The sequence below is a fragment of the Bipolaris victoriae genome (genome assembly GCF_000527765.1).
Source record: "Bipolaris victoriae FI3 unplaced genomic scaffold scaffold_3, whole genome shotgun sequence".
NCBI lineage: Eukaryota > Fungi > Ascomycota > Dothideomycetes > Pleosporales > Pleosporaceae > Bipolaris > Bipolaris victoriae.
The window spans coordinates 361,578-387,739 of NW_014575389.1; the positions used below are offsets into that span (position 1 = coordinate 361,578).

The 26,162-nt window shown below is 49.5% G+C and overlaps 11 protein-coding genes across 11 annotated transcripts; 5 read left to right on the forward strand and 6 right to left on the reverse strand.

Moving 5' to 3' along the window:
- Positions 1 to 1,725: 1,725 nt before the first annotated feature.
- On the forward strand, positions 1,726 to 2,845 carry COCVIDRAFT_11656 (hypothetical protein; the record flags this gene model as incomplete). The annotated part of the gene is made up of 3 exons (XM_014706359.1): positions 1,726 to 2,388; positions 2,451 to 2,519; positions 2,639 to 2,845. The coding sequence occupies 3 exons, from the start codon at positions 1,726 to 1,728 to the stop codon at positions 2,843 to 2,845; spliced, it is 939 nt and encodes a 312-aa protein (XP_014561845.1).
- A 490-nt stretch (positions 2,846 to 3,335) lies between these two features.
- On the reverse strand, positions 3,336 to 4,044 carry COCVIDRAFT_85312 (hypothetical protein; the record flags this gene model as incomplete). The annotated part of the gene is made up of 3 exons (XM_014706500.1): positions 3,336 to 3,404; positions 3,470 to 3,883; positions 3,946 to 4,044. The coding sequence occupies 3 exons, from the start codon at positions 4,042 to 4,044 to the stop codon at positions 3,336 to 3,338; spliced, it is 582 nt and encodes a 193-aa protein (XP_014561986.1).
- A 2,546-nt stretch (positions 4,045 to 6,590) lies between these two features.
- COCVIDRAFT_22214 (hypothetical protein) lies at positions 6,591 to 6,893 on the forward strand (the record flags this gene model as incomplete). Its single annotated transcript, XM_014706386.1, has 1 exon — positions 6,591 to 6,893. The coding sequence occupies one exon, from the start codon at positions 6,591 to 6,593 to the stop codon at positions 6,891 to 6,893; it is 303 nt and encodes a 100-aa protein (XP_014561872.1).
- An 862-nt stretch (positions 6,894 to 7,755) lies between these two features.
- On the reverse strand, positions 7,756 to 8,917 carry COCVIDRAFT_33241 (glycoside hydrolase family 43 protein; the record flags this gene model as incomplete). The annotated part of the gene is made up of 4 exons (XM_014706501.1): positions 7,756 to 8,238; positions 8,312 to 8,602; positions 8,655 to 8,726; positions 8,777 to 8,917. The coding sequence occupies 4 exons, from the start codon at positions 8,915 to 8,917 to the stop codon at positions 7,756 to 7,758; spliced, it is 987 nt and encodes a 328-aa protein (XP_014561987.1).
- Positions 8,918 to 12,150: 3,233 nt separating this feature from the next.
- COCVIDRAFT_22216 (hypothetical protein) lies at positions 12,151 to 12,558 on the reverse strand (the record flags this gene model as incomplete). The annotated part of the gene is made up of 3 exons (XM_014706387.1): positions 12,151 to 12,225; positions 12,282 to 12,347; positions 12,406 to 12,558. The coding sequence occupies 3 exons, from the start codon at positions 12,556 to 12,558 to the stop codon at positions 12,151 to 12,153; spliced, it is 294 nt and encodes a 97-aa protein (XP_014561873.1).
- A 1,345-nt stretch (positions 12,559 to 13,903) lies between these two features.
- On the forward strand, positions 13,904 to 15,354 carry COCVIDRAFT_11660 (hypothetical protein; the record flags this gene model as incomplete). The annotated part of the gene is made up of 2 exons (XM_014706360.1): positions 13,904 to 14,546; positions 14,603 to 15,354. The coding sequence occupies 2 exons, from the start codon at positions 13,904 to 13,906 to the stop codon at positions 15,352 to 15,354; spliced, it is 1,395 nt and encodes a 464-aa protein (XP_014561846.1).
- Positions 15,355 to 15,440: 86 nt separating this feature from the next.
- On the reverse strand, positions 15,441 to 16,903 carry COCVIDRAFT_22218 (hypothetical protein; the record flags this gene model as incomplete). The annotated part of the gene is made up of 2 exons (XM_014706388.1): positions 15,441 to 15,704; positions 15,761 to 16,903. The coding sequence occupies 2 exons, from the start codon at positions 16,901 to 16,903 to the stop codon at positions 15,441 to 15,443; spliced, it is 1,407 nt and encodes a 468-aa protein (XP_014561874.1).
- A 337-nt stretch (positions 16,904 to 17,240) lies between these two features.
- COCVIDRAFT_85486 (hypothetical protein) lies at positions 17,241 to 18,055 on the forward strand (the record flags this gene model as incomplete). The annotated part of the gene is made up of 3 exons (XM_014706502.1): positions 17,241 to 17,288; positions 17,337 to 17,526; positions 17,592 to 18,055. The coding sequence occupies 3 exons, from the start codon at positions 17,241 to 17,243 to the stop codon at positions 18,053 to 18,055; spliced, it is 702 nt and encodes a 233-aa protein (XP_014561988.1).
- A 272-nt stretch (positions 18,056 to 18,327) lies between these two features.
- Positions 18,328 to 19,686, reverse strand: COCVIDRAFT_33246 (hypothetical protein; the record flags this gene model as incomplete). Its single annotated transcript, XM_014706503.1, has 2 exons — positions 18,328 to 19,339; positions 19,388 to 19,686. The coding sequence occupies 2 exons, from the start codon at positions 19,684 to 19,686 to the stop codon at positions 18,328 to 18,330; spliced, it is 1,311 nt and encodes a 436-aa protein (XP_014561989.1).
- A 741-nt stretch (positions 19,687 to 20,427) lies between these two features.
- On the forward strand, positions 20,428 to 22,130 carry COCVIDRAFT_85554 (hypothetical protein; the record flags this gene model as incomplete). Its single annotated transcript, XM_014706504.1, has 3 exons — positions 20,428 to 20,568; positions 20,625 to 21,360; positions 21,424 to 22,130. The coding sequence occupies 3 exons, from the start codon at positions 20,428 to 20,430 to the stop codon at positions 22,128 to 22,130; spliced, it is 1,584 nt and encodes a 527-aa protein (XP_014561990.1).
- A 204-nt stretch (positions 22,131 to 22,334) lies between these two features.
- On the reverse strand, positions 22,335 to 26,129 carry COCVIDRAFT_22222 (hypothetical protein; the record flags this gene model as incomplete). Its single annotated transcript, XM_014706389.1, has 2 exons — positions 22,335 to 25,850; positions 25,908 to 26,129. The coding sequence occupies 2 exons, from the start codon at positions 26,127 to 26,129 to the stop codon at positions 22,335 to 22,337; spliced, it is 3,738 nt and encodes a 1,245-aa protein (XP_014561875.1).
- Positions 26,130 to 26,162: the final 33 nt, after the last annotated feature.

Below are 26,162 nucleotides of genomic sequence, written 5' to 3' on the forward strand. Positions count from 1 at the left end.
TTACTCATCATTGAAATTGCTAGTTATCAAAGAACTCTTAGCTTAGACCTGTGCGTGCAATAAGACAGTACTTTTATGCCTACACGATCCAACTACATCACTGCGCAATCTACCTGCATCAGGGCCCAAGCCTGACATAAGCGGCTTTACTTTCCCACTGTGATGTCCCGTTGTCACATATCCTGCGTGGCATCACTGATGCTCTGGCCTTGGCATGATGTCAATCGCATGATCGTCGCTCTGCGGTGATCATTATCTTCTGACGTGGTGGGCGGATGCAGAAATACTTGTGTAGAATCTAACCAACGAGCCTAATTTCTTGTTCTGGCGATAATCACTGCTGCTGCTGGTGAGCTATCGCGGCTGAAGCCGCCCAGCGAGCCGGTGCCGAAGCGCCGATCGTGGAACGCCGTACGCGGCAGGGGCGGATTTTTGTGGAAAAATAAACACTAGCACGATAATCACAGATCACTGATTGTATTGTAACCTCGCCATTGGGCCATAGAAGACGCATTCTGGGGGTGGTCAGCTTTGAAGTTAAATTAGTGGGGTACTTAGTTGGGGTGGCCAACTCTATCCCACCGACCTTATTCTCAAGACGACTAGCTTTAGACCAATTATAATCTTTGTCTGGAATTTCAAAGAATTGCTACTCGGATCGCAGGCCCAAAAATTGACTCCGTTAAGAATGGACGAGCGATTTCATTCTTCAAGAACCTCTCTCCCACTTACCGCTTATTAGTAGACTACATTGCGCCAAACAACATGGTGTAGAGAGCGGGTACCAAGGAGTATGTGCCATCCCCAACTTGCGCAGCGTGGTGCGGGACCCCAACTGGGTGACAACCAAGCCAACTTCTTGGTCATTCCCTTCCTGGCGCCGACGCTAGACGGGCCGGACGATCGGTGGGTCTTAGCAGAGTACATAACCAGCATACGTGTACGGTATGTCAGCTTAAAGAGGTACCAATAAGCTATCAGAAGAGCGCCAGTAAAGCCTCACTTGAATATGACAGCTTTCTGACGACACAATAACATCATCGACAGCTACTACCAAACCCTCGTCTAGGATAGCAGTGAGAGGTCTAGGATAACTAATTAAAATCTTTAATACCATAAGCGGAATCCTTCTTGAAAGTGAGACTACCACACGTTCGAATATCTAATTTGTAGAATTCTCCTCTCCCTAACAAATCGACGGGTTGTGTCTCTAGACATATTCATGAGGAATGCAGGGTTTTGGTAAGCATAGGCAGCTATGACTTGGTTGACGTAAAAACGATCTGCATGTGACGATGCCTGACTCAGCTCCACCCAAGCCACCAGATGCCCAAAAAGGTACAGTATACTGCATTGGCAGTATCTGGAGCTGAAGGGTATATACGAATGGCACTGCGATTCCCTTGCCATGCCCTATAATACATGGGACTAGCTATCAGCATCAAATTAGTAACACGTTTACGTGGCCCTTCCTTACGCACACCGGCGCAACTGTATCTTCTATTCGGCGATGACTATTGAGATCAACTCAGCTACCAGAGGCATGGCACGACCATCTGAAGACAGCGATCGCCAGCTAATACCAATTGGTTTCTTTTCGTCGTAGTAAGCAACTTGCACCACCATATAAGTAGTGTCGAATAGGTACAGAGTTAATCAATCTTGATCACATTATTTCTATCATCCCCCTGGTCTTTTACATTCATAAGCACCCACGACAGCGATATGGATCTAGCATACGCAACCCTCATGAGCAAGTGCACTGAAGGCACTTTCTTGTACACACCACCCAAAGACAAAATCTTCCATCCAGGCTCTTGCGGCTTCTTCAACAAAGGCGGACAGTGGGAATCGATTACTGATCTCACTGATCTCAGTGAATCCGACCTCAATGGGTACGTCCGTCCTACCAAGCAGCTCAATCTGATGGAGCCGACCGTGTGCACATGGAAGAAAAAGGTTGTAGAAAAAAACGAGGGCCATGGCTTTGGCGTCAAAGCAGAGGTTTCCGGACTCGCTGCTCAAGCACCTGTGGACGTAGGAGCCAATACCGCAGTAGGAAGCACTGCAAAGGCCGGTGCAGGCGTCATCGTGTCACCAAACGTGGTGCACAAAACATTTGATACCAAAGCCCCCAAGATAATTCACGACTGGATGAAGGACAACATGGAGAGCTTATCTGCTCAGCATAAACAACAGATTGCGGAATTTGGCGTCTGGATTATCACGGCCACATGGGTTGCAGAGAAGTGTGATATTGCCATGTGGAACAAGACCGGCAACAAAATCGATCTTGGATTCGACGTCGGAGCGACAAATATTGGCAAAATCGGGCTCAATGGTTCGCGAGAAATTCAGTTCGATATTGACGAACACATAGTATATGATGTGGGTACATTTCGTTCCACTACACAGTGATATTCGTACTGAGGAGAAAAAAAAACTAGCAGGAGCCGGGTGGATACGCAATCTCTTTTCGCGGCGTACAATTTAGACCAAGCTCGAAGTTTTGGAGCAATGTAAGTGGTTCCTTTTTTCTTTCCTTTTGACAGTATTCTTACCGCAACGCACATGGGGCGTTTTTATCCTAAAAGTTTGGAGAGAGAGAGAGAGGGAGAGACTGATTGAAGAAATTTAGAAATTGAAGGAAAAAGGCCCCAAGGATGGCTTCCTGCGAACTGCCCCAATCCAATTTCTTGATCGCGATGGAAATCTTATTGATGAGGATGGTAATCTTATCGACAAAGACGGAAATCGCATTGACAAAGAGGGAAATCTCATTGAAGAGCCGGAGATATATATGGAGTTGGTTGGGTTTGATGAGGCGGATATACAAACCGAGTAGAGAAGTTTGCTAATATGTGTTGTTGTTGTTTTTTCACGCAAACATATATATTGCCATTGTTTTCCAATGTTACTTTCATCTTATGCCGGCTTATTTTAACGTACCGTGTCCGTGCGCGAATGACTCAAGCTGTGCAGTGTCCCACTTGGCAATATGTGAGCCTTAGTTAGTAACGTAGTGGCGAATCCAATCAAGCCTGCACTTTATAAGACGCACCAGTAACTGGTTTCTAAGTGCTGATATAAGACTTGAGATTCCGAAAGCTAACTAGGTCGTATTTCTGTATGCACAAATATTACTCTAAGGACTGATCGTCATACGCAGCTAAAAACTGCAAAGATATGCATAGTAGGAACCGGGGGGTTTTTTTGTTAAAAAATAAAAATAAAAATAATGCATTGCAACTATTGCTATCGGTCTCAGATGCTCATTCACTCAGTTACAAAATGCCCCGGAGAATCCCAGACCAACCGACCTAGTTCATACCACTCTAGTTGCAAGTAAGATCGGCAGTGTTTCCATCGTAGCTGCAGAACCTGCTGTCGTACTGGAAGGCAAGCTGTGTCACAAAGTTAGTAATCATTTTTTTCCAATGACGTTTGTGGTAGACGGAGGGGAACTAACGTTAATGTAACCACCATCAGACTGGGTGTAAAACTGGTTGTGGCGACCAATGTACATGCAGTCGTAGTCGGTGTGGAAAGCACCGAGGCTGAGCTTCATGCTGACAACGTCGGAGATGGCGCGGCGGTCCTTGACGTCCCAGCTCTTGTTGTAGCAGACGGTGGCGACCCAGCGGTTGCGGTCCGGGTTGTTCTGGTACATGAGGGCGGTGGTCTGCTTAGTGAAGGTCTCGCGGGCGGGGTTCCAGTCCTTGAGCGGGAAGAGCTTGTTGAGGATGGCGTTGAGGATACGGCCGACGGCTTGGCCGGCGCTGCCAGAGTGGTCGCCAATGACCTGCGCGTTGGCAGAGGGGGTCTGGCGCTTCTCGAGGTCGGTCAAGGCGGAGAGGTCGAGGACCTCGGAGGTTATGCCGTCCTATTGTATGGGTTAGGAAAAAGGAATCTTGGGAAAGGGATGTGGGTAGGGTGTGTTCGTACGCTGGTCAGCACAACAGGAGTCAAGGTGTTCACCTCGGGAACGGCTGCGGCGTTGGTAAGGGCCGCGGCCATGACAATCAAGGGGACGGTGAAACGCATGGTGATGGAGAGGAGTGGTGGAACAAGAGTGATTCTTGAGAAAGGATTGAAGAGTGCGTTTGGAGGGATTGAAGTCCGAAGATGTGCTTTGAAGGCTAGATCTCGTGGTGAGTGATGATTCTCCTTTACAAGTCGTCTTGTACTCCTTATATACAGATATCTGAAGATACCAAGCTGCACTTCGAATTCGTTCTATCTGCTTTCAGATTGGAATATTAATTTCACCGGTGGTTGTTTAGCACGAATCAACCTATTCGGGATAGGCTATCAGTGAACCAGGGGAGCTTTGACTCAGGGCTTTTCATGTACCTTGTTGAGTTGGCCTATAGAAGGGGTTCTCTATACCCCGTGTAGGGATATGCATCCCTCACATGATGTTTTCCACCAACGGAATGGCCGCATGCTTGACATCTGTTGATCGCGAAATGTGCCCTGCATTATGCTGCTATGTACGTCTGTACATCAACTAGCAACTCACAACTTATCTAAACCGTCTATCCACTTTTTTGCTTGAAAATTTCACATAGTTTGAGATGGTGGATTGTGATAGACCACCAGACACTGAGCAATTCAGTAGGCATATTACACTGTTCATGCGCATCATGCCCAATTGCAGTATGTGGATAAGTAGATCCATCATCTACATACACAAGTGCTGACTGAAATACTAGCTTAGAAACGGCACAGGTCCCACTTGCACATCACTCCATCCTTTAGGTCCGATACCCAGTAGCAATAGCGTTATACACGTAGCTCAGCGACTCGAAAGTGGGTTTCGGGAAGCTTAAATCCCCCCACCAACTAGGATCCTCTTTACCCGTTTTACGAAGACAATCCACGTGCTATCAACTGACTCCCAACCGCCAAGAAAATATATTACATTAAGAGCTAGAGCTAGCAATAGCTACTTATCTTGGTCTAACGGTAAAAAACATCCCCACTATACTCAAGTAGGTAAGCTACTAGCGCGCTGAAAAACCTTCTAGATACATACCCCTCTAGTACGTATTAGTACACGAAACAAAGCGGGTCTCGCGCACACATCGTACCCACCAGCAAAGAACTAGTAGGACTAGACTGCCATGCATAACTTACTTACTTACTTCCTACTAAAGCATCTCAGCCCTAAAGTCCAACCCCCAACCACCAAATTATCATAACATTCGCTTCAGTACTAACTCAGCAAAAAAAAACGACGTTGAAAATGGAATCTGACATGAAACGATAAGACAGCAACCCACTGCAGCGGGCAGCCATGGCGCAATTGTCATCATCTTGTTTGGCTGGTAACGAACCAATCAACGCTACGTAACCCGAGCAAGTCGAACTCGGACCGAGCCCCCCCAAAGACCTCAAGTCCGACCGAAAACCACCGATGATTTAGCATCGACCAACGTGCCCCCCAGAATATTGCCCCAGTTTCCTTCTTTTTTTTTAAATTCTGCCGTGCGCGACCGTTGTTGCGCCGGGTCCTTTTCTCGGGGAGCGACAATCGGCAGTCATCACTGACTAGATTGTGTAGTACTTATCCTTACTTATCCTTATCCTTATCCATCCTTTCTAGTTTCAAATTCGCAGCTACTGGTTCACAGCACTTGCCCACTTTGTATTTGTGATACTAGTAGCTGGTGAATTCTGACTTGGAAATTTTGCTTTGTCGACGGCCCCCTTTTTTCCATTTGCCAAGCTTAAATCTGTGGAACGGGATGGGGGAGGGTTAGTGCCGTGGGATGTCAGCATTCTTGATAGCGATATGGGTGCAGATGTGAGTGAGTGAGTGTGTTTGTGAGTAAGTGAAGCAAAACAAGCTTTTGGTCGCCGTGGGCGTTGCTTGGTCGGAGCGTAGTTACTAGACTGTGGAATACGAGGCTTTGACCCCCAATGATGTGCGATGAATAATGGAGTATTTTGTCTGGGGGAGAAAGTCTACCGAGTGCAAGGACTGTGGCTAGAGGGGGAAATGAATCGGAGGTCCGGTCCACTTTGACGCTGCTGTATCGGACCGAGATGATTGCAATGGTTCGGTGTTACTAGTCCCATCCGTGTCTCTGGGTCTTGAGTCGAGGTTCAAACGTGATTGTACACGGGCCCTGACTTGGCTGTCGTGCCTATCCTGATGCTTGGCATGTTAGTGGTTGTACATGTCACTCTACTTGTGTCCGTGCTGGCGTATCGTGGTTGCAAATGACCTGCTCGTTTGAGGTTCAGCGCGAAGCAGTTGATTTTAACCGACAAAGTGGATTCTGTTATAGTATTCACTGAACTAGTAGTGCCAAGTGCACGTGGCTATCTCCAAGGCAGTCTTGCCTTACTCTTTTGGCTCACGAGAATCATCCGGGGGAGAAGCAAAAAAGGTGGCAAAGAAGACTATAAGTATCAAACTATTTCCTACCTCTAAAGACAAATCATAGCATCAGCATCAAAACACTTTCAAACTCCTCACTACCGCACTCATCTACATAGTGTGAACTGCACAAAGTACGACCTGCCTCTCCCTCCCTCCACCACTACATCCAACTAACCCCCTCGCCCTTTCAGCATCGAAGATGAAACTCTCACCCTTCACCCTCCTTCTCTTCCCCCTCGCAGCCAGCGCCTGCTCCAACTACCAATCCTGCCACTGCTACGACTCAAACGGTGTCCCCAACGACGCCGTCACAGCACAAGTATGCGCCGGGTTTGGCGACAGAGCCTCCATGGCGGATGCGAGTCGCGGGTCCGATGGTGCACGCGAGTGCAAAGCCAACAAGTCAAAGGAAGTTACGTTTAACAACTGTTCTTGGAGGCAGTGGTGCCAGATTGCGGGCGCGACGGGCAAGGATAGCAGTTGCCGGGACAAGAAGACGTAAAGTGTTTGAGTTTGACGGTTTGAAGGCTGGGGTTCAGGATGGAATAGGGAGAGACGATGAAGTGTTTGGGGAATTTGTTGATGATCTTGGGTATGAGGGTGGGGTTTTGCTTGATGCTTCAGCTTATGAACGTAGTGATTGTGCATGATGTTTTTTCAGTTTTGAGATGACACATGTTAAATGGATATACGAGACTTGAAAGTGAAGTAGTGTGTTTTTCGTCATATGTGTATCATGTCTAGAAATGTGAGGGATGCGTGGAACTGCACTATGGACTTGGTATTTAGTGGTGCGTTCTGGTTGGTGAATGAGTAGGGTATAACGTAAGCTTACTTTTGGTGTAATCTCATACCTCTACTATACACTCTTGCCTCTAGGTACTCTGACACCTACCATACTACTACCCCTACATATGATCCATTAAGCTCTACCCAATCCACCAGCCTAGGGTCTTCAACAGATTCAGAGCAACCGTTACCATGCTATCGGTAGGATGAATGATACAAGCATGCTTGAATTTACTACGTGGAGCGACTTCACAGCTATAGCCATTTGATTTCATAGGCAGCTTCATGGTGTCTTACCAAGTATGATTAGTCGTTGCCTAGTTGATTTGATTTTGGACAGAGACATTGTTGTACCAGCTTAGTCTGCCCTATACCAAGGGAATGGTTTAACATACGTCATGTAAAGCAGTAGTATCCCAGGAACTCGGTTCACATCTTGGCAAATATATTGTCCAATCTAATTGCTTGGCAATCCTATGTGTAGAAAACAACGCTTTCAGTAACTAGCAAACTGTGTACATTACAGCTTAAGCCGTAGCGAAATATGTAGGAGTGAATATAAACAATGTCTAGCCTTAAGAGCTAGGAATGACAGGCTGAGGCTGAGCAAGCTTGAAGGTGCCATTCTCAAACAAGACCTTCCTGACCTTGGTGTTGCGGAGATCATCACGGCCAGAAAGCGAGGCATCAGCGTAGTAAAGAAGCCAGTCATTCTTGAACTTGACAATCGACTCGTGGGTAGTCCATCCCTTGACAGGCTGCAGAAGCGTGCTCTTCCAGTAGTAAGGACCGTCAGGCTTGGTAGCGGTAGCGATTTCAACAGTGTGCGAGGTGCCGGTGGAGTACTGGAGGACATAGAGATTGCCGACCTTGTTCAGAGATGGGCCCTCGAAGAAGCGGCGCGTGCTGCCTGCCTGCATGACCTTGCCGTCCTGGTCGTAGATGACGAGTTCCTTTGGTGTGGTGGCGAGAGAGGTGAGGTTGGCCGAGAGCTTGGCGAAACGGGGTCCGATGGCTGGGCCGGAAGTAGGAGCATTGTTACCGAATAGGGATGTGTTCTGAAAATCGCGTTAGTATTAGCTTGGTCACGCTTACCAACAGCTGGGGTTGTGCGGAAAGGCGGAGGCTTACCAAGACGTTGTTGGTCCATGCTTGAAGCTGGCCACCCCACAGTCCGCCCCATACCATGTAGTAGTTGCCATTGTCTTCCAAGATTGTGGGGTCAATGCTGTAGGTGCCGGCAATCGGGTTGGGCTCGGGCTTGAATTTTCCGTCCGGCTTGTCAGATTTGGCCACTCCGATGCGGAAGACATCATCCTTGTCCTTGGCTGGGAAGAACAGGTAGTATTGTCCATCCTTCTCAGTCGCATCAGGAGCCCAGAGTTGCTGCGTCGCCCATGGGATGTCCACAAGGTCCAAAAGCTAGTTTTCTGTCAGTTACAAATTCCAATCTCTAGCTAAAGAATTGGTATACCTTTGGTCCGACTGTGGCAGGCTTGGTGTAATCGGTCTGGGTAAGCACATAGTAATCCTTCATGTCGTATTGCTGTTCTTTGTCAACCTGCATTCGCATAATAGAAATCCTTGAATACTGACCACCGGGGGCTGCCTGGTCGAGTTCCAGTCGTGGGATCCATAGATGTATACAGTGTTGGGATCATGCTTCCAGACGTGGGCTGCAGGGTCGCACTGGTGGAAGGTGCTGATAAGCGGGGGGTCGTAGGCTTGAACAGACATGTTGAAAACGACCAGTCGGACACGAAAAGAGTGTTTGGCAAGCTTGGTTCACTGTTGTGCAATGAAAGCCTGGGTGCTGTCAAGAGGGCGTGGACAGGCAACCTTTTAAGGCCCTCATAGCGCAGCTTGAGTAAGTCATTTTAGTGTCTGACGTCGGGCGGTCCCCACCCGATTTTTAGCCTAATCTTAGGGGAATAAGCAATCTGAGAAGTTTAAAATGGGCCATCTTCAATGGTACAGAAGATATGGGATTGGGGGAGCTTGTGCAATTATGCGGTGATGTCCTGGAATAAGCACCGAGATTCGACCTCCACGGCCCGATTACATCGTCCCCGCGGAAGGTGGGCCACAGCAGCCGTCTCATACAACAGCAGATTGGAAGATGACGCGAGTGTGTTTCAAAACATTTCAGCAGTCGCAAAGTGAGGATGCACGCGTATTGCAATGGAGATGGTACCAATGAGAAGGCGAGATCTCGTTAATCTCGTGTCAGTAAGCGAGTACTAAGTATTAGTATGTATGTAGTGGTAGTATGCATACTCGATTGGCAGCAAATCAACTGCCGTCGTATACTATTATTACGCATGAAATATCCTCCGCATTGGCCAGCATCGGCATCGAATCACATGGGGATCTGCCGTGCTGGTTCTACCGCACCAGTAAGTAAGTACTTAAGCGGTCAGCTTTTCAGGGACAACAGGGTTGTAAATAGAGCATGCATTTTATGATTCGCGGATTAGTGTTCAGCGCCGCATCTCTGTACAGGGTAGGGAAATGTGTAATTTTGCGCACGTAAGTATGGTAAGTAGAAAGCAAAATGCGGTAGGGGTTTGGGGTTGGCATTGGAAGTCTTGAGTTGTGGAAGCCCTCGCAGCATCTGCCGAGGAAATAGTACGTAGATGAGTGGCGGGGGCGGGAACGGGTAAATCCCCCAACGAACTCGTCATGGTATTTCCGTATTAGGAACCTTTCGAAGAGAACACATAACCACGGCTGACGCTACGCGGCGACGCTAGGTAGAAGACTACGGTTCAATCGAATGCGCCATGGCAAACTTGCATCACAAAGTCGTTCGCTCCTCCGCCTTCGTCCGTCTCTTTCTGACTGTCATATTGCCCTGACGCCCGCCTGCAAAATTTGATGTCCTGATCTCATCTCGTCTCTGGTAACGATATTAGCGAGTAGGGTTGTGGATATATGTGGGATTAAGCGATTAAGGGATGGAAAGCGAAGGTTGGGTTGACGCGTGGTCCAGAGTATTATTGCATGACGATTCCCTTTCCCAAGTGTTTCAGACAGGGAAGCCGCGGGTCCGCGGAAGCCAAAGCCACCACATTCAGTTTTGGCGCTGAGAAAAAAAATACATGTGGCAACAGGCTATCCAGCTCAATTCTCATGCACTCTGGGAATGCTGATGCCTAGCAGGTCATTTGAACATTATATTGTCAGCGCGGAAACGGTATTGAATAAGGTTGCGCCTTTGATTACATGTTTGCCCGGCTACTTTGACGGCTCTAACCGTGAGACCCTGACTAATATCGCTACCCTATTTGCTCTGACTACCAGCTAATCTAACTGTACTCTTTGCGAGGTATATTATGTGATGCTCCCATGTTGCTCACGTCACCCAGCGCTAGCTCAAAACGGAGATTCCTAACATCATAGCATTAATCAGACGGGCTACATCAGAGATTGTGGGCCAGCCAAAGTAAAGTTCTCCATATAGCAGAAGCCTTTCAAAGAGATTCCATATACAGCTATTGATAATCGTATAGTCAGCTTCATGGTCTTGGTTTGTGGTTTCCTTTAGGATTTGTGGCGCATTTGAACCGGATCAAGTCGTCATAACCCCCTTGAACGGTCGACATCGGCAATCCGGCAGACGGGTTTTTGACCAATGCCAAGGCCTCTACTACTTGAGCTTCATTGGTCATCATGCACGAGTCTCTGGTGGCGCAAGGTAATGCTTAGTCACTAACCGATCAGTGTAATGACGCCTTCGCAAGACTGTTACTACCTCTCTAATTATATCGACCTTTTCCTACGAGGCTGGAGCGGTTGTTCATTCATCATATGCTTGGTTCGAATGGTCGAACGAGTATTGATATATGCTGGCGGTCAATATTATTCGATAATACCCTTCGTCCCGTGATTAAGTAACTGGGTGAAGGGATCAGATAATATGGCCATTGACGCGTGGATTGCGCGCTCTTAAACCGACTACAATCAATATTTGATGTCCGTGGGATAAGAAGGCCGATGCAACCGAATGATTCACATCGATTGTACGTTCCAAACTGTGATGAGGCGAGTAGTGCCAGTTGGGTAAATGACGGGTGTCTAGTGTTGCCTATTGCTGCGGATATATTCCCTCTTTGGGGTAGACATCCAAATCATATGGGGTTTGAAGCGTTCGTACCATCAGCTTGAACGAAATAACTGTAGATTTTTGAAACTGAAACGAGAGTCGTGAAAGCTTGATACCAATGATACTCCCGATATGTTGAAAGAATTGTTCATTCATTGCTCTTTTTCACTGTGTATCAAAGAACACATGTAACATCTCGGGTTCGTTTTATCTTATTGCAGCAAGTCTTGGTCATCTCATTGTAGCTGTCTTTTCATCCTAGATGTGAGCTATGAAACAACTGAGTTGAATTCTCAAAGTTCATCTCGCAGATATCGCTATAGCCTAGGTGGTAGTTTTATCCGCTCTTATATATGTTCCTAAAGTCTCATGTTTGCTTGTACCAATATTGCACATATGTCGCGTTTTAGAGCACATCAACAATCATTATCCTCCATCATTCTAAAGTCAATGATCTGTGAAGCCATATCAAGCCAAGACAATGAGAGAAAGAACAGACTACTCTCCATATTGAAACCCCAAATGCGCGTGTGATAATAATTGAGAATGTGTACTTGAAGGTAGGGCGACAAGGCGTATGATGTACGTGCTAAAATCAAGATTTGTTTGAAATAAGTGAACAGTCAAACAGGTCGATTAAGCTAACTCTTATCATCACGCTGTTTACACATGCTCAAACGCACACGTTGCTGTTACCAGTTGTACTTTCAGAAAGTTGTACCTATTGCAATATTGCTTTATAGAGACAAAGAGCTACTAAAGAGCTATCGGTACGTTGCAGTAGTATCAAAACTACACAAATGATCGAACTTGAATATCCCGGATAGACGTGGCTATCACAGGTATCCAGCGGGATTGACAGCGCTTAAGAGCAATATGCGTACCTCTGGCCGGTTGAGGTGGTGTAGGGAATGCATCCATGCCATCCGGTGCACGAGTTCTAAAGCCACGATCAGCATGCTGTATGTGGGATATATCGACGAAGGAGTAACGTACAGGTCGGCAGTAATGAGCCTCGCTGGGGTCTCCAGTGCCACAGCTCTGAAGCACGGGATCGCAGAGCTACCAGAAAACTTGTTAGAAAGTAGCGAAAGAAGGATGGTTTTGTTGATGCTCTTACCCAGTCTTTACGGCTCACAAGCTCAGGCGCGGTTGCTGCAGCCTTCGCCAGTGCATCTTCTGCGCTGGTGGCAATGTCATCAAGGTTTTCGGGGACGGGGTTGGCGTTGACAAAGGCAGTAGCCAGAAGAGCGGCGAAAAATGGAAAATGCATGGTGGAAGATTGAGCAAGTGTTAAGTAGAGAAAGAATGACAGGCACTTGGGCAATTAGGTAGTTATGTAGTAATGCCTGTTTGCTCTGGCGGGGATAGATAACGGGGAAATGACTAGACTTATGAAGTGGAGCGACCACTATAATTTCCTTCTATCAAGATGCCCTGTGCTTGCATCATGGCAGCTACTGCGTTTTCGCCGACGGTGTTTTCTACTACATTATGCTTGAGGTTTCTTGGTCTTCCTGATCGCTCGGTGGAAAACTGCATCGCCTATGCATCACATGTAGATATGTTAAGTTGTCTTTATTTGCCTGCACCTTTCACATTTCCAAAGGACCTAAAACTTGATGGCTAGATAGTTCTGTTCACATAGGTGAAATTATCTGGCTGTGAAGGCAAGGGGCTGTGTAATCAATTTAGCAATTATCACTTTGGGACTAGAGTCGGAGTTTTACCCCTATAGTGAAGACTCAGAACACGAAGTATTTAGGCAAGGGATATCCTAGTTGGGAAAGGAACTCGTGGACACGAGTAAACGTCCAGTAACCCAATTCTTACAGACTAATAACAAATCAGGTAAACCAGTGCCTGCGCGTAAGCCTATTTGTCCTGCTTGGCTAGTACTTGGATTTGTAATGTCACCTCACCTAAGCTTTTTTTTGAGAAAGCGCTATTCCCAATGCCGACATACATGTGTTCAAGCTCGCTCGCACAGATCGCTAGACTTACCAGGATGGTAGGTGGTTGCGTCAGGAGTGAAGGTATGGCGTAGGGTTTTCACTAGTCCATATCAGGCTAGCGCGCTTTCAAACGCGCTTTCCCTCGCGTACTGTACATCAGGCTCCGACAGCCCCCTCCCCACCTCTTCTCCATCACAACCAGCGCGCCACCATCATACGCAACCCCCGCACATACACAGCTGGCCTCCACGATACGCATTCCTTCGAAACCTACAGACAGCGACTCCCCAGCACACACACCCCGTCAGCCGTTGATACATTGTCGTCTTTGCCTTCTCGTAGCCAGGCCTCAATACACCATCCTTGCGAATCTCACAAGGCCTTTGATGCGGTTTGCACAGTTTCGTCAGCCTAGCTCACGTGCTGGCTTTCAGCTTTCATAGGGGTGTCATTCAGACTGGCGCGAGTCGTGTGAACACGGCGTGGTCAGCGGTTCACGAGGTGGCTGGGAGAGCTTCCGCGACAGAGTCAGGGCTGCTCATTGCCAACTGTGCAATCAAAGCCCGGGTGGGTGGGTTCTTCTTCCCTGTGACATTTTAGGGCAAGAGGGGTATCGCCTTTTCTAGGTAAGTATATGTTAGAGTATAGAGCAGTTAATAAACAATGATCTACAACCTCGTCCGCAAAAGCGGCATTCCAGTACTGGCTTCTCTCGCGTCTGATGGTGCATCACAATGGCCATGTTGCTTAGCCGTCAAATATCTCGAGGCGCGCATGCAAGCCACTATCTCTTTACAATACTCACTGCCCATCCAAGGATTTGACGACAAGCAAACCTTCACCCTGCTTTACAATGCTGACAATCTGGTGCCCGGCAACACTTCGGTCCAGCTCCCGCCCACCAGCCTTCCACAGGATCGGCTGCATGATATTGCTCGGCAGGGAAATGCCCATTTGAAAATGTTGTCTTTGACCCTCAAGGCACCTTGCCCTGTCTGGTGTCCTCCATCGCCCGGCCCAATATTGCCCAAGGAGGGGTTTGGTGCCGCCTTTGCTCAGTTCGTTAAGCTCGCCAGTGCAACTCAGATACATATCTTATTTGACTGGAACTGGCTACACAAGGACCATTGTGCTCGATTCGAGCACCTCATCAGACATCCGGAACAGCTGACTGGGATACCGGTGGATCCGTCCTCGGCAAGACATTTCAAGCTAGCAGACTGGTCCGTCTTGGGTCCAGTAGATGATATCGCGTCCGAAGCACCTCCCCCATATATCGAAGCGTCTAAGAAACGTCCAAGACAAGGTAAGTCTATTCTTGCCTGGATCCCATTTCGACTTGCCATTAAGATGGATGTATAGTCACAACCAGCCCATCACCTGAACCATCTTTAAAGCGCGCGCTGCTTTCGTCTACGACATGTCTATTATCATCACCGACCGAAAAGGCGTCAGCAGTATCGGTGTTAGCGCCGAGCCCCAAACTACGTTCGCCCTCTCCCATCACCAGCGCGCCTGATTTCCAAGATGCAATCAAGAACACACTGGAAACATTGCTCCCGCAAATGCTTCAGGCGATACTACCAGATATGCTCCCACGTGTGCTTGTTGCCCCTGACTCATCATCACCTTCATCATCACCTTCCCGGTCAACTCCAAAGCCAAAACCAAAACCAATATCCTCACTCGGCAACTTGCTAAATGCCCACGCAACCGCTCGCCTCGAAGCTCAGCTTGAAGAAATATACGCCCAGACACTCGACCATGCATCGCAACTTCGCAGCGCGGCTGACGATGAGTTTCACGAGCTACTTGAGGAGCAGAAGCTTGATGTGGTCATGATCAAGGAAGACAGCATCACGGAGCTGAATCGTGTGTTTGACGATAAGCTGGCTGAGTTCAAGGAGAGCACGGCGGACATGGTGGATGAGATGGAGAAACGTGTTGAGTTGGTTTATGCAGATGTTTGTGAGAGGTTGGATGAGCTGGCGAGCAAGAAGGTCGAGATTCAAAGTCGGCGAGGAGACGTTGAGAAGACCAAGGACTTTCTCAACGTCACAAGATCAAGAGATATACAAGATCGAGGTCGACGGGCAGTTTCATTACCATTATGAATTCTAGGAAAGGTTGCAAGATTCAATGCTCTGATATTGATGTTTGAATTTGCGCCATGTTATATGCCCAGCGCTTGTAAATGATATCATGTATCGCCGAACTCGTCCATCTGTATGCGCAGGGCTTCTTGCTCCCAAAAGTCCGCAAGCTGCTCTGCACCCCGACGTCCACCGAATCGAACCTCGCCATTGTCCATGTCACCTTCAGCCCCATCCATGAGGCGCTGGAAACAATCTTTGAATTTTGGATCGTTGAAGTGGGCATATGGATGATCTGGATTAAGCCAGGCACTGCATAGATAGCAAAAGTGCGTTTTACATTGAGCACATGTGATGTGATTACATCCGTACTTTGACATGTGTCAGCAGGGGTCGCTGTAGACGTAGGAAGGTAAAGGCTACTTACAGATTTCTGGCAAGGCACAGAGCAATACGGACATGGTGTTGTGTTCCTTGCGATGAAATTGAGTGATGCTTGGTCCTCCTCGGTGAGCTGAGTGGCATCTCGGGGCTCACAGCGCACAAAGTCTCCATGCCAAGAGGCAAGGCAGACAACGCAGAAGGCAAGATTGCAGTCTTCACAGACTTGCAGCCTTTCCATGCCCCTCACACCCACGCGGCGCTTTTCGGGCCCAGTATCGGCAGTTGTCGAGATCTCTGGGGTCTCGTCAGGTTCCGAGTCAGAGTCGTCCATTTGACCGACATCGGTAATTTTGGGGTATTTCTCCGTACGCATGGCGCCCTGGCACCAAGATCGAGGACAGAAGACAATGGTCGGGTCAGATTCAATCTTCTTCTTTCGCTTGAGCTTGGCGTATCGTTCGACTTGACTATGTGATATGGGTATTTGTAGCAGTTCCTTTGGAGACAGGAGCCGATCTTTCTTTTTGGCACTACTACCACACTCAGTGGACATGCACTTGACGTTGTGGACATGGCCTTCGTTGATACAATTGTTGTAGTAGTCCTGCAGACAGGCGATGCAGAAGACGTGACTACAACGAGCCATACGATAACAGGCAGACCCCTTCTTGGGTTCCAAGCACACTTGGCAATCGAAAGTCTCCTTGTCGAATAGCTCTTTCTTCATGTGCCGAGCATAGTCTACCATGTGCTTTTGAACGCTTGACGGAAGTGTGAGTCCTTGCAGACCAAAAGCAGTCTCGGCCTGCTCCTGCAAAGAGCTGATATAGGCAAACAAGACGGTATCTCCTCCATAATCATGCCATAGCGATTGCGCCTCAGCGGATAATGCAGCCTGGATGTTCTCGGGTAGCCATGACGGCGAAGTTGATGGTTTTACAACCGGTGGAACTTGGGCAGGGTATCCTTCTGGTAAGGAAATATCGAGGCGTAAGGGCGGGAGGTAGGCGAGTCGCTCAACATGTTGCGAAGGCTCGAAGGTCGTGGGAATGGGCTTGGTCGGGGCGATGAGCAGTTGGAGAGTGGCCTGGTAGGGATTGTCTTCTTGAATGACTAGCTCTGGGTAGATTGACTGCAGGGTGATGAGCTCTTCGGCGCGCTCATCGTCCGGAGTGGCTTCGGCCATGTGGGTGGCGTTGGGCGGGTTGGTGTCGCGGGCGCGGGGGGAGAACGGTAGGTTGATATGGCGAATGGGTGGCGGCGGAGGCGGCGGCAGCTACCGATAGCGCATAAAGGAAAAAGAGGCCTTGAAGAGGCCCATGGTGAAGGGGGAGAAGAACAGACAGGTCTCAGATACTAGATGCATCTATCGGCAGTAGAGTCAATTGTCAGTGAGAGCCGCAAAGGGCGGGGCGTGGCGTACCTTGCCCGCGCCGCGCCAAGTCTTGAAGGGCGTCGCTGGGCATGTGCATGCGCCACCATCACCCAGAGTCTGTCGTCATTACTCACATCGTCGCTGCATTATGGACGACCCTCCGCTTGCCTCGCTCTCTCTCACCCATGTGTACTATGTTGGTACATCTGCAAAGCCACTGCCCGCACACTGCTGACGCTCGTAGGACCCGGCCGACCGCGTTTCGTGGGTGTGCGCATGGCTGGCTCTCGTCCCCCAGGCCCTGTGCGTCGTCTATGCGACGCTGATATGGTCGAACCGCGAGATTGAGATATTCCTTATGTTTGCCGGCCAAATGGCGTGCGAGGCCCTGAATTGGGTGCTCAAGAGATATATCAAGGAAGAGCGACCAAGGCGTACGACCACACGACTCCAACCCACCAACCCAAATAGCATCCTGTACTAACGGCTACACAACCAGAAATGCATAAGTATAACAAAGGCTATGGAATGCCCTCGTCGCATGCCCAGTTTGTCTCCTTCTTCTCCGTCACCCTCGCCCTCTTCCTCATCTTCCGTCACGTCCCGCATCCTACCGAAACCCACACTCCCTTCTCCTTGGGCGGCCGCATCGTTCTCTCACTCCTCGCCTTGCTTGGCGCCGCTGCTGTAGCCATCAGTCGCATATACTTGAGCTACCACACCCCCAAGCAAGTCATGGTTGGCTGTGCCGCCGGCGCCACATTTGCTCTGGTCTGGTTCGCATTCACGACCTACCTGCGGAGAGCAGGTTGGATTGAGTGGGCGCTCGATACATGGCTTTTGAGGGTACTCCGTGTCAGAGACCTCGTCATCCAGGAGGACTTGGTCGATTCTGGCTGGGCGCGGTGGGAGGACAGAAGAAAGCGACAGCTGTTCCAGACTCAAGCAAAGAAGGCTAGGTGATTCTTGATCCTTCATCATTCTCCTCGAGACAAGATGTTCCTCCACCGAGCTGCCGTCGTCCAGATATCATTTTACCCCTGTAATACCAATTTGACAATCTCCATCCGCCTCCAGGTCCCCTGGCAGGCTCAGCTCTTGCGCATTCCCAAAACTCTTTACCAATCTCTAGTCGCCGTACCTTGCACATATCGTCTTACTAACTCTGTAGTCTCTGTGTTGCTATGCAGTAGCGAATCTGTGTCCAAGCCCTCTACGCGCAATGCCCTTGAGCATCAGGGCTTTGTTTGGACCAAATGTCTGTCAGCCATCCAATCTTGCTTGCAGGTTGGCCTACGAAAACGCCTAGTGGACTGAGGATCCTGCTGCGAGAAAAATTTCAAATCGAACTGAGGCCTCAAGTCATATGTATCTACCTTAGGCGAACAAGTTTCGGCAGAGTTCACTGATGTAACTGGAGGGTCCCTGAACAGGTGGTTTGCACTCTCTACCGTAGATTTGGCAGAAGTAGTGGTTGTTTTCCCGAGCCAACACGTTCCTTGACCTCGCCAGCAAAGGACTGTTCTGGCATTTCCTTGCCCAGTAACGTCAAAGCCATCTTTGCTTGTCTCGATGGTAGGAGCGTTGGGATCTTCCCTCCAAATTTCAATGCCATCGAATGTGTCCAAGTCTCTGGCAACCCTAGCCACACGTAGCGCTTGCTCAATATCGGCGACTTCTAGCAGCACCACTTTGGCCTCCACATCTCGTGCAGTTTTGAGCAGACGCGGATAGAACATATCGCCTTGCTGCGTGTCTGTGTGTTTGTCCTTGAATGGTGGCACCAGTGCAAGCTTTGGTTCGAAATTACGCACTGAGCGCATTGTAGTTTTCCAAAAGGCAGAAGGTGAGATGTAAGGTGGGTTGGAAATGACTATGTCCCAGTAAACCGGCTGCGAAGCATAGTTGAGGGCTGCCTTTAACGGAAGGACTTGTCCGTATTCATCCACGAACGGGTCAATCAGTACGTCGGCTTTTAGAAAGTGAGCTTGCCCGTTCGGCTTGAGTTGTCGGTCCTTGGACAGCCTTTGTAGGTTGTGTTTAGCCAGAGATAGCGCTTTGTCACACACATCGACGCCGAGAAGGCGCAAGTTGATATCGCTGTGTGCAGATAATAATTCATGTTGGAAGAGAAGGGGGATACAGCCGGTACCAGTGCAGAGATCAAGAAGACGCAACTCTGGTGGAAGATTTTTCGAGTTGCGAAGAAGACTAACAAGATGCGTGACTGACGCCGCTGTGTCAGGTCTGGTGCAGAAATCAGTCAAAGCTGTTAAGACTGTGAACTTCTCATACCTTGGAATCAGTACGCCAGGTTTGCATCGTATTTCCAGATCACCAAAGTGTTCTGTGCCGAGTATATACTGGAGTGGCTTTCCTCGTGACCTTTCGTGAACCAATTGGCGCAGCAAAGCTCTCTTGGCCCACTTGTCTGGCCTGACGCGTCGTGTTTGGCCAACTTCCTCGACGTGTTCGCGCAGCCATCGCAACTCATTCTGCGCAGCCTGCAGATCACGGCAAGGTGCGAGAAGAGCGGGAAGAAGAGAATCTATCGCGCGCGCCTTGCGGATGAGTGACGTTGATATGCGCGGCATGGTCTAAGAGAGTGTACTTATGGTGGGGTGGGAAGAGACCAACTTCCCTTCCTTCCTCTTGTGCCTCAATCCTCATTCTCAAACATCATGCCATGTAATCAAGCTTTGATTTCCCCGCTCAACCACCGGCCGACCCACAATCCCCAACGCCACTATTGCCCTACCCCATACTTCATGAGCTTATCTTGACTCGATTCTCCTGCCGAACGGAATGTTGATACCGAGTGTCGTTGTCACGAGCAGCCACGTTTCTTGGCTGCTTCATCCGGTTGAACACTTCCAGACCTCGGGCATCGAAATGGGGAAACCTCTGTTTTGTTGGCATGCAAAGCATACATGGCCACATTGAACAGCCAAATCACTTGGCAACTAAGATAACAAGGTCAACATAGCTCTCAGTCAAGCGTACGATACAGAAACCAATGGGCTACGCATAATCTATCCATAGAGCAACCAACCTCCTACATCCACTCCTCTCTACGTCTAGATGACATGCATCGCCTAGTACTCCCTTCATTGGCTGTGCTCGAGCGGAGAGTATTCGCCTTGTGGGGTTGTGTAACTTAGGTGTCCTGCGGAGCATGCCTTGGCAATACAATGCCGGCAGATGGGTAAATCGCTGTGCATTCATCCCAGTCTGGGCAAATGATCTTCAACGTATAAGGCAACCATGTCTTTCCTCAATTATGCGCTGATGAACCTGCTGGCTCGGCCTCACATCACTTCGTTACATCCGTTACCATGTCTGACAATCATGGATACACATGGCGCGACCATACGCGTCTGTTCATCGCCTGTGGCGTTGTTATCTTGAGCCCATTTCAGTACGGATTCGACTTTGGCATGATTGGAGGGTTGCAAGCAATGGTTGGCTTTCTAGAGGTACATGATTGTTAAAGAATGTCTGCCAGAGAATTCGTCATTGACCGTCCGTCCAGGTATTTGGTTATCGTACAAACAAGACACCCACAGGATGGAATATCCAGACAGAGAGACAGCAGCTCATATCCTCACTCATGACGCTTGGAGCTTTTATCAGCTCCGCTACTGCTGGCGTCCCTTCTACTCGTTTCGGTCGCCGTATGTGCCTCGCTCTAGCATGCGTCACTTGCTGCATCGCCAATGTCTTGATGATGGCCACCGAAAACATTGGAGCGCTCTACGCTGGACGTTTGATTATTGGACTGGCAAATGGCTACTTTATGACTTTCTCGCAACTGTATCTACAGGAGAGTAGCACAGCTGAACTGCGCGGCGTGTTCCTCACTGGCTTCAACTTCTTCGTTTCATTTGGAACACTGATTGGAACCATTGTCGACTGGGCTACAGCCAAGCGCCCAGATAAATCCGCTTATCTCATTCCACTTGGACTCATATACATCTTTCCGCTTATCATCCTCTGTACCGTATGGTTCATCCCAGAGAGTCCCAGATGGCTCATCCTACAGGGACGCTTTGAAGAAGGTGTCAAGGCGCTCGAGTGGCTCCGCCCAAAGCGCCATGATTCCCGCGCAGAGGCCTCCGCAATTCTTGCAGCAATTGAAAAGGAAAAAGAAACAAGCTCTGGCATAGGATGGATCGACATGTTCAGCAATCCCGTCGACCGACGCCGTACCTTTCTCGCAGTCTTTGCAGTCCTCCTCCAAGCAGCCTCAGGCTCCATGTTCATTATCGGTAAGCATCCATGAACAAGAGACCTTAGCTGTATATGAAATCTTCATACTAAGAATCCGCTAGCATACAAAGCATACTTCCTCCAAATGGCCAAAGTCACCGATCCCTTCGCAATGTCCAACGTCCTCTCCGCCATCAGCATAATTGCTTTCATCGCAAACTCGCTCATCGTCGTACGCTACGGTAATCGCAGAGTCCTTCTCATGACGGGCCTCCTCATCTGCGGCATCCTGCAACTCATCATCGCAGTCGTGTACCACAAGGCACCTAACGCCAAGGCTACGGGGAAAGTCACCGTCGGGCTCACCGCTATATACATGTTCAGCTACAACGGCATGATATCAACGTACGCATGGTTATCCGGCGGTGAACTGCCTACCCAGCGCCTCCGCTCCCACACGTTCGGTCTCGCTGCCAGTGCCGGGTTCGTCGGCGCATGGCTCACTACATTCACAGCCCCGTACTTTATCAATCCTGCAGCCATGAATTGGGGTCCCAGATACGGTTTCATCTGGGCGCCTTCATGCGCGATCGCGGCAACATGGGTGTTTTTCTTCCTGCCTGAAGTCAAGAATCGGACGTTGGAGGAGATTGACGAGATGTTTGAGGCTAGGCTGAGTGCGAGGCAGTTTGCCAAGTATCGGTGTGTGGGGATTGCGAGGGGTGAGGAGGAGGATGGGAAGGCGAGGAGTAGTGGCGAGGTGGAGAAGGAGATTAGTGTTTTGCAGAGTGAGAAGGTTGCTGTTGAGACGGCTGTGTCGAGGGATTAGATGGGTGTTGGGTGGAAAAAAAAGGAAGACGTCTGGAGAATATACCTCTTCGTCATATAGTAAGGCACAATACAATGTACCATCGCTGCACGTACTATCTACAAACAAAAACAGTCAAAAACTTTATCAACCCTGATCCGTACACATCGTCCAACTGGACTAATCTACAACACACATCACAACATATCGCCACTCCAGCATCCCTCACCCAACTATTCGCTCAATAACATACCTTCCATTCCCCTCCTTCTTCTGCACCACCTTCCGAATCCCCAATCCCCACCCCTGCGTCCCCTTCTCCCCGACAAGACTCATCTCAACCTCGCACTCACGTCTCTCCTTGGACAACTCCACAATCTTGCCCTTGGGCTTACTCGCCTGCAGCAACGGCGTGTTGAGTGCAATATTGATAATCTGGGGCCGTGTAACGGGCGTCAGGGGATGCATTCGCGTTTTTGGTGTTTTGCTGCCGTGAACGGTGGATGTGGCTGCGCGTTGGAGGTGCGAGTAGATTATGTAGCCTGGCATTTTGGCGGGCGGTGTGCGCGCGAGGAGGGAGGAAGGGTGCAGGAAGACGTATTTGGAGTGGGGATCGTCGTCGGAGCGGTCGGTTTGCGAGGAGAAGAGGGTTACGTAGGGGACGTCGATTGCGGTCTTTGGTTTCCTGGGTAGATCCGGGGGGATGGGGGCGAGGTCGGCGCGCATGGCGATTTGGTCGATGAAGCCAGCGGCGCAGATTTGGGTGAGGATGTTGATGTTGCGCTCGGATGGGGCTGGGAGTTTGGGCTCGTAGCCGCCGATTGCTGTGGGTCGGTGGGCGCGGACGATGTTGGTGAGTTGGTGGCGGAGTTGACTGGCTTCGTTCATGGCTTTTGCGTTGAGGAACATGTCTTCGCAGAATCTTTGCGAGTTGGGCTCGTATGCGTAGGCACAGATTGCGTTGCTAAGCTTGATGCAGTCGCTTTGCTTTGCGTTGATACTCATCTTCGCTTGCGCGGCGTTGTAGGCTTTCCGTAGTCGTGAGCGTTCTTCGGCTTCAATGTTGTCCTGCTCAGTGCGAGTGGCATCCGGATCTTTGGTTGGTTCCCGCAGTCCGAGTTTGTTCTCTGGTATGATGAGTTCTGGCACTGACAAGGCGGCCACCAATGCAATGGTCTCTGCCACAAGGTTCTGCGCAACACCCATTGCAACCATACGAGCGAATCGTGGGTTGAGGGGATACAAAGAAAGTTCATGGCCAAGCTTAGTGACTTTTCCATCGATTGACAGTGCACCCAGGTATGAAAGTAGGTTCTCTGCCTTTTGTAGGCTTCCGCGATCCGGTGGTGTTGGGAACGGGAAATTGACGACAGGAGCACCCATGCTCTTCAGCTGTAGCACCACACCCTCTAAAGGTGTTCTTGATATTTCTGGCGCGGCATACTCTTCGAAATCACGCTCGAATACTGCGGAGGAGTACAGGCGGTAACAGTGACCAGGTCCAGTACGACCTGCACGACCAGAACGCTGGTTTGCACTGGCTTTGCTGATCCACCCGACCTCGAAGCTCTGCACACCTGTAACCGGATCGTATTTCTTTTCTTTTGCTCTTCCGCAATCAAAGACGTAGCGAATACCAGGTATTGTCAAACTGGTCTCGGCAACGTTTGTGGCGAGAACGATAAGACGAGAGCCATCTGGAGGTGATTCGAAGACGCGTAGTTGTTGATTGGTAGGCAATTGTGAATAAAGCGGCAGAACGTGAATATTCATGACGGTTTCTTCGGGCTTCTCATCTTCAATCTCAAATTCTTTGTCGTCCTCGTCATCAAGGCCCATTATTATTGAACCTTCGGAGTCTGAGCCATCATCGTCTTCGTAATCCGTGGACTTGGTCGGTGCGCCCAGTTCAATGTCCTCGACTTCCAATGGTGTTTCTGCTGGAGAAACAACAACCTTGCCAGCTTTGATCTCTTTGCCTTGAGTAGATGAGAAGACTTGCTTCAATTGCTTCGCTAACTGCGAGATCTCATTTTGACCGGTAAGGAATACGAGCATGCCGCCCTTGGGCAGCTTCCGGTGACCCCTACACACTTTTCGGTACATTTCCTCGACGTAGTCTCGTTGAGTACGGCGCGCAAAGTGGTTCACGACGGTATATTGGCGACCTTCGGCCTTGATGAGCGGTGGAGGTTCACTTCTAAACAAGCGCTTGTTTTCTGTAAAATCTGATATGCGCAGAGTAGCCGACATGATGATCAGTTTCAGGGGCTTGTTTTTGGGATCATCTTTCACCATCTGAGCTCGGAGGTCAACTATTCTGCTGAGCATGCCGATGAGAATGTCGGTGTTGATGCTACGCTCGTGGGCCTCATCAATGACGATAGCAGAATACTTTGTCAGGACGAAGTCTTGAGTTATCTCTCGTAGCAAGACACCATCAGTCATGAACTTGATAGCAGTTTTGGCGCTTGTGGTTGTATCAAAGCGAATCTGATATGCCACTTTAGAGCCTTGATCTCCAAGCTCATCGCCAACACGTTTTGCCATGCTGACAGCAGCTACACGGCGTGGTTGAGTGACCCCAATCATGCCCGGTGTTGGTCCATCGGGTGCTCCGTAGCCTGACTCAAGAAGAAATTGCGGCACTTGGGTAGTTTTACCGCTACCAGTGGAACCCCAAACTACAACTACGTCGTTATTATGTATCGCCTCCATGATCTTTTGTTCTTCAGCCACAATCGGTAACTGCATTCTGGACTCTTGTATTTCGGGCGATCGATCGACGTTTACGCTGAATGCTTTGCGAGTAGCATCGGTCTTCGTTTTCGTTTCGAGTTCGGGAGGCAGAGGATCTTGCTCGGGAGCTCGAGGTTTGAAGTTCGCTGGGGTGGGCGCGAAAGAGAGCTGATTAGTCGGAGTGAAGCCTACTTGTTCGTTTCTTTGCTGTGTTGCCCAAGCCTTGAAAGCCGATGTTCTTTCCTTCTTTGCAAGCTTTTTATCTTCATCAAGACTGGTGTCGCTTTCATCGCTCTCGTCTTCGGAGTCCTCTCCCGAACCGCTTTGCTCTGATCCCGAAGAGTCGCCTTCCTCAGATTCAGAGCCTTCATCTTCAGACTCCGCACTGGAGTTCGCTGAATCGTCCTCCTCCATCTGGCTGTCGTTGTCCTCGGCTGAACTAAAACCCTCCCATTCCACTTCTTCTTCAATTGCAACTGGTTTTGTGGTTTGGCCCTTGCGACGCTTTCGAACTTGTATTACTGGCTTGCCTGAATCATCCAGTTCCAGAGGTCTCTTCAATCCACTTCCAAATAGGCCGTTTGTCTGTTGCGTTGCTGCAGGGATCCCGGATGTGGGCTGGCGGGTGTCGGATTCCGGATCAGATGGCGATGGTGACTGCGCGCGTTCTCGTGATACCTCGTTCTCATGCGCTGGTTTTGCTGCGGCCTGCCGCCCAGTAGATTTGGGTACGGAGTGCGATACAGGCGCCGATACCTGCTCTGCTTCGTCTGAGCTGTCGTCCTCAATGTCTCTGATTTCGCGCTCTTCCAGCAGCAATTCCTGGTTTTTGTCCACATCTATCCCAGCCCGGCTTTCGGCAAGCGCACGCCTCAAAGCTTCCCTCTTTGTATCCGCTCCTCGACCAAGCTTCTTTGAACTCTGGAATAAGGTAGTGTCGACTTTCTGGGCGGCAAGCTTTTTCAGCAGCTCGAGACTTTCTTCTTTCTTGAGTTTAGTATCCTGGGTGGGTTAGTCGTGCTTGTAAGTGCGAAGCAAATGGAGCGCAAAGTGACATACAATGTATTTTTCGAGGCGCTTTTTCTTTTTGTTGGACATTTTGCCCTGCGCTTCGCGCGTGAGCTCTTCCTTCAGCGCTGCCTTCTTCGCATTGCGTTCCTGCTGCTCAACAGGCAATATCTCAGTCGTGTTGGCATCGTCGACGCCATTGCTTGGGTCGGCAGCATTTTTGCGACGGGCAAGGACCTTGTGCTTTCGTTGCCGGGGCACAAACTTGGGCATGCTGGGCGGGTGATGGCGGCGAAGTCTGCTCGC